At 45.9% G+C, this 6,379-nt stretch overlaps 2 protein-coding genes across 3 annotated transcripts in view; one reads left to right on the top strand and one right to left on the bottom strand.

Moving 5' to 3' along the window:
- Positions 1–507: 507 nt before the first annotated feature.
- Positions 508–2,865, bottom strand: LOC114921175 (gastrula zinc finger protein XlCGF57.1). Its single transcript, XM_029280726.2, has 2 exons — positions 2,580–2,865; positions 508–2,278 (listed from the first exon to the last, which is right to left on the bottom strand). The coding sequence occupies exons 1-2, from the start codon at positions 2,863–2,865 to the stop codon at positions 687–689; spliced, it is 1,878 nt and encodes a 625-aa protein (XP_029136559.2). The 3' UTR covers positions 508–686.
- A 249-nt stretch (positions 2,866–3,114) lies between these two features.
- dnai2b (dynein, axonemal, intermediate chain 2b) overlaps positions 3,115–6,379 on the top strand; it is a 12,683-nt gene continuing 9,418 nt past the window's right edge. For both annotated transcript variants that reach the window (XM_065948281.1, XM_020651687.3), the window contains exon 1: positions 3,115–3,966. In XM_065948281.1, coding sequence (XP_065804353.1) covers positions 3,784–3,966 — 183 coding nt within the window. In that variant the 5' untranslated portion in view covers positions 3,115–3,783. The remainder of the gene's footprint in view (positions 3,967–6,379) is intronic.

The raw sequence follows: 6,379 nt of genomic DNA, 5'->3' as shown, positions 1-6,379 counted from the left end.
TTAAGCAGGGCAAGAAGAGTGAGTTCTGGCAGATGGGAACCCCTTACGGAGGTTTTCTACAGTCATCGCAAAATTAGCAAATTTCCGTCCGCTACCTTTAGGGGGCCCCCTAATGGTCTGCCCCCCCCCCCCCCCCCCCCCCCCCCCCCCCCCCCCCCCCCCCCCAGGTGTAACCTGCCTGTCGGCTCCAGCCCGTGACCCCGAACAGCAGGGATAATAATTGGATGGATGCCTGCACACTGTCTTAATTGTGCAAATGTGGTGGCAACATTTTGTATTTGTGCAATTTGGACAGTGCTCACTTTCGGATGAAATCTGACTAATGCTGTGAAGTTTTTAATTCTTCATTACTTTTTAATATGAGTGATCATTGAAATAACAGATGTGTCCTTTTATAACACTTGTAACAACAAGCTCACAGCTGAGATGACGTCAAGGTTCCAAATTTGATTCACTAAAACAACACAACAGATCTTAAATGTAAAAGTTATGGTAACAACATTCGACTCATTTTGATTTAAACTTTATTGGACAGCACCGACAAACAGAGAAATGATGAAGCTGAAGAGGGTCAGAACTCTGGCAGATGGTTCTGTTATTAACTGTAAAGTCAGTTAAACCAACAGGTGAGTCCTTCCTCTCTAACCGGAAACATGCAAACACAGAGTCAATGTTAAGCCCCGCCCCTACAGCTGAATGAAGCCCGAGTAGAAAGTGTCTGTCCTCTGCTGCTCTGAGCTCTGATCTGGCCTGGACCCAGTCATGACGTGGACCTTTAGGTGTCCGTTAAGCGAGCGTCTGGCCTGGAAACTCTTTCCACAGACTGTGCAGCTGTATGGTTTCTCTCCGGTGTGGATCAGGATGTGTCTCTTCAGGTCCACGTCCTGCATGAAGCCCTTTCCGCACACCTGGCACAGGAAGCGTCTCTCTTTGTTGTGGAAGCGTACGTGTGTGTCCAGAGTATTTTTCTGAGTGAAGCCCTTCCCACAGAGGCTGCAGGAGAACGCCCGCTCCCCCGTGTGGATCTTCAGGTGCATCTTTAGGTTGCCGCTCTGGTTGAAGGCTTTCCCACAGAAGCTGCAGATGAAGGGTTTCTCTCCTGAGTGGACCCTTAAGTGTAACTCCAGAGCAGAGTGAGCAGGGAAGTTCTTCCCACAGATGTGACACGTGTTGCTGAAATCGCGGTGCGAACTCAGGTGAGCAGAAAGACTGGCGGGGGACTGGTACTGGTGTCCACAGAGTCCACAGCGACAGTCTGGGTCCTGCAGGTGAGTCTCCACATGTGTCACCAAGTAAGACCTCCTTTGAAAGACGTCCCCGCAAACTTTGCAGATGTGTCTCGGCTCTGAGCTGCGCAGCCTCTTAGGTTTATCTGCGCGTTCCTTCTCATGTTTGGCCACGTGTCGCTGCAGGCCGTGCGCCTTCATGAACTCCTTCCCGCAGACGCCACAGGTGTGCAGTCCCTGCTCCTCCCGGTGCTCCTGCAGGTGTCGCTCCAGAGACGACATGTGGCAGAAGGCACGGCTGCACTCAGTACACTTGAACTGTTTTTCTTCGGTGTGTACGCGCATGTGTGACGACAGGTTTCCCCTTTGACTGAACTTTTTGCCGCAGATGTCGCATGTGTACGGTTTCTCTCCGGTGTGCAGTCGCACATGCAGTTCCTGTGCCAGAATGGAATTGAAGGTTTTTCCACAGAAGGAGCAGGTTTTACTTTTCACCTGGTGCATCTGTAGGTGACTGGCAAGGTTGGAGGCGGAGTCTAAACACTCGCCACAGAAGCCGCAGCGGCAGTCTTTGTCCTGGGCGCAGACCTGCAGAACGTGTTTGAGGAGGTAGCCTTTACCCTGCAGAGTGCGGCCACACACCTTACAGTTAAAACGTTGAGTGGGTGCTGACCGCTTCCGTTTGTTTGTGACTGCGAGCGGCGGTTTGTTTCTGCCGGCCAGCGGCGGCCGGCCTCTCTTCCTCTTTTTCCTAGGTGACCTCAGAGTTCGGCTCTGTCTGGTCCAGTCGCTGTCTGGATCCCCCTCACTGTGGGCCGCTGAGCTGCTGGGGGAGGAGGGCTGGTGGAAGGAGGGTGAGGAGGGCGAGGAGGGCTGTTGGAAGGAGGGTGAGGAGGGCAAGGAGGGCTGTTGGAAGGAGGGTGAGGAGGAGCCAGGAGGCCTTGAGCAGGAGGCGGGGCTGTCAACTTCTTCAGGTTCTGATTGGTTCAGGTCTGCAGGATCCGCCAGGGGCTCCAGGTCTCTGTGGTTAATGATCTCTGAGTGCAGAGAGTCTGATGAGAAAAACAACATCGCCTTAAGAACACTGACACACCTGAAGACCCTCTCCGTCTCATGACGTTTGAGTCAAACATGTTGCCAAAGCAAAAACACAATTAATCTCTCTCTCTATCTTTGAAGCTTTGGTGCTTTCTGTTTCTGTCAGTCATTAAAATGACTGAGAAAATCACTGAGACTGCATCGATTCATTTTAGAGCAGAGAGTGTGAGTGTGTGTGTGTGTGTGTGTGTGTGTGTGTGTGTGTGTGTGTGTATATTGCCGCGGGTCCTCCGAGTTCTGAGTGCAGGGACTGACCTGCTCTGTGCAGCCTGACTTCGGGCTTCAGCACGGCATCGAGCAGCCTCCTCTGGCGGCAGATCTCCCGCTCTGACCGCTCCACGCGCTCTTCGTACTCCGCCACGGTTTCCTTAAACAGATCGACGATCTCCTCCGCGGCCACCGTTAGCCGCTCGGTGAGCAGCGTCCTCAGCGCCGGTATCTCAGCCGCTTCTTCTTCTTCTTCCAGCTGCAGCATGAAGGCTTCAGCGGTGGCGCTCATCCGCTCCTGGATCGACACCCGCAGCAGCTGCAGCCTGCACATCCTGCTCCTTTTTCTGCCAACAAAGACAGCCAGCGGCGGGGACCGGACACCGGACTGGACGAGACGTAAACACACTGAGTTCCGCGTCGACGACGGTTCGCTTTCAGCGGAGCGAAGCGCAGGGACGACAGCGAGCCCTGCTGTGCGGGAGGCGGAACGACAACAACTGTGTCTGGTGTACAGACATACTCAGATTTATTCATCTCATATTTTTTAAATATAAAAGTAATCATATAATATGATTCCGAAAATAAATGAGAGTAAATCTTTGAACTTCTGTACAGATAAGAAGGCTTGGTGTTACTGTGAAACATAGGTTTATGATGTATTCATGTAAACATCAGTGTTATGTGTTCAGATATCCATCAGTATATAAAGAAGTGTAATTTATATTTTAAAAAAGTATTAAGCACAATAATACATCCATACAAAACTTATTTTAATGTTGCTACTTTAATATATTTCACTGTATGTCGTCATATCCGTTTAAACAAAGTGAATTATAGTAGTAAAGAATGCTACATGTCTGAGGATTCAACAAACACCACTTGTTATGTTCGTGTATGTTTCTTAAATAAAGTTTATAGAAAAATAATCATGTCGCTGTTGCTAGGATACGGGACACTTTCCCAGTCTATGCACTTTCCGCGGCATGGCGTTGCTAGGATACATCAAACTCCGATGTATCGAGCTCCCTTGAGTGAGTTTGAAACCGTGTTTAGTCCGTTACAGTCCTTGTTTTAGTCCCTGTATTATCCCGGGTTAAGTCTGTGTTTAGTCCGTGTTTAGTACTCGTTTTAGTGCGTGTGTAAATCCGTGTATCAGCCCGTATGAGCCTTTTTTCAAATCCCTGTTCTAGCCCGGGATTAGTGCTTGTTTAGCTCGTTTTAGAGCCGCTCGGAGTGCGTTTCTCTCGGGATGGAGATCGTTCATGTTTACTCGAAGCTCCGCGCGGAGTTCGGCCGGCAGTGCCTCTTCTCTGACCGGCCCGCCGAGCTACTGGTGGACGTTCCTCCGGACCCGAGCCTCGCTCAGCACTTCATCCAGAAAAAACCCCGGGACCAGGCCCTGCAGGCCTGCCTGGACATGTCCGAGCACCAGGTGAGTATGACGAGCACACGAGGGAGAGCAAGCAACAGGTTACTGGTGCAGTTCGCCAAACGGCCATGCGGTATCGCTACAAACGCAGTATAAGTTATATATATGTATGTATATGTTACAGAAGCGTATTGCATTCATGTGGAGAATTTTTTTTTTTGCCTGGTTTCTTGTTATTACGAGATAAAGATCTCGTTATTATGAGAAAAGATCTCGATATTATGAGAAAAGATCTCATAACGAGAAAAGATCTCATAACGAGAAAAGATCTCTTTATAACGAGAAAAGATCTCATAACGAGAAAAGATCTCGTTATTACGAGAAAGATCTCGTTATAACGAGAAAAGATCTCATAACGAGAAAAGATCTCGTTATTACGAGAAAGATCTCGTTATAACGAGAAAAGATCTCATAATGAGAAAAGATCTCATTATTATGAGAAAAGATCTCGTTATAACGAGAAAAGATCTTGTTATAACGAGAAAAGATCTCGTTATTATGAGAAAAGATCTCGTTATAACGAGAAAAGATCTTGTTATTACGAGAAAAGATCACATAACAGACTAAAATGATACTAGAGGGGTAATGAAGTTTGCATTGTGGCAGGCAGAGGAGGGAGGAAGAAAAGGTAACGATGACCAGGGTTGATTTGATTGCGTTTTATTTCCATCTTGGGTTAAGACATTGGGAAATATTAGTGTCTTTGAGTAACATAGATGGTATTATCATGAGCATGTCAACTTTGCGCAGGCATCTGAAGGCGTTAAGGTTTTTCAGACGGAAAGAACACTCTGACCTACTTGACATTGCGTTATTCCTCCAAGATCAGTTGAATATCATTTAATGAGACTCATTAAATGATAAAAAGCCATTAATAAGATGCCATTCTGGTATAATGTTACACAAACACATACATTTAACATTAACTAGTTAGCCAATTATCAATTACTATAGCTAATACCTGATTCTCCACCTTGTAATGAGCTGCCGCTGGTGTACTGTGCACTCCCATAAACAAACCTGTGCCTCCTCATAGCCACCACCCTAATGCTTTTCTTGTTATAACGAGATCTTTATCTCGTAATAACGAGAGCTTTTCTCGTTATAATGAGATCTTTTCTCGTTATAACGTGATCTTTTCTCGTTATAACGAGATCTTTTCTCGTAATAATAAGATCTTTTCTCGTTATAACGAGAAACCAGGCAAAAAAAAAAATCTCCACATGAATGCAATACGCTTCCGTAATATGTAACACCGTTGGGCTTTGATTAGGCACTTAGCTCTGCATACTCTGACTGATTTGTGGTTGCTGTCTCTAACACCATCGCAAAATTGGTCACGAAGGTCTTTCTGTGACTTAGCACTCGCCTGCTCGCCAGTTTTAGTGATTTGGTCCATTAAATCCATCAAAGAATGCGAGTAGTCAAGCAAAGACTCCCCTTCTAGCTGTTTACGATTGAAAAACTTATGTTGTAGGGACACATGGGAATGTAAACAACCATAAACTTCCCTTAACACAGAATATGCCATGGATACTTTCCCTTGTCTCTATAGATAAGAACTTAACCTCAGTCCAAGCTGCCCCTTCCAAGTTATTGTATGCCAGATGGGCTATTTCTTTTTCACTCAAGGGTTTAGTGTTCACAAAATTGTCCATCTCAGGTACCCAAAAGGGGTCAAATAAATGACCAGTCAAAAATGAAACACAGAAACAGATTTAAAGAGAAAAGGTTCCAAGGTTTATTAAATTAATTAACATAAAATTAATGAGTCACCATAAGATAATTGGCGCAAATTTCAATGTCTTACTGTCGGAAGTATGGCTTGGGCAAGTATTTCGATGCTTTACTGAGGAGGAATTCAGTGTCACACTTCTACAGTAAGGGAGTAAAAAGACTCCTTGTCACACAATATCACTGCAACTTAATCACACAATGTATGAGCATGCAATATCACTGCAACTTAATCACACAATGTATGAGCATGCAATATCACTGCAACTTAATCACACAATGTATGAGCATGCAATATCACTGCAACTTCAACTATAATCACACTATGTATAGGCATGCAATATCACTCCAACTTCAACTATAATCACACTATTGGCATGCAGCAAACTTGTGGCGTTCACACACTGAAATTGGATCCTCCGTTAGCTTGCAACCAAAATTACCTTGACCCTCCCCGATGGTCCGCCCTGATGCTGCGCTGGGGAAGTGGTGACAATTAAACAAACAAAAAAAACAAGACGAAAAACAAAAAATAAATAAACTAGTCCGCCTACTGAGGCAACTCCAGAGATCCCAGAACCCCAGAAAACAAACAAAACCCACACAGTAAGAGCAGCAGAGGAAATCTGCCAGGCTCCCTAAAACAAAGAAAATAGAAGCATTATTTGGTCACCTTAATACA

Source organism: Labrus bergylta, chromosome 19, assembly GCF_963930695.1.
Source record: "Labrus bergylta chromosome 19, fLabBer1.1, whole genome shotgun sequence".
Lineage (NCBI taxonomy): Eukaryota > Metazoa > Chordata > Actinopteri > Labriformes > Labridae > Labrus > Labrus bergylta.
Note: the sequence above shows the minus strand (reverse complement) of the source record. Positions and strands in the feature narration are given on the sequence as shown.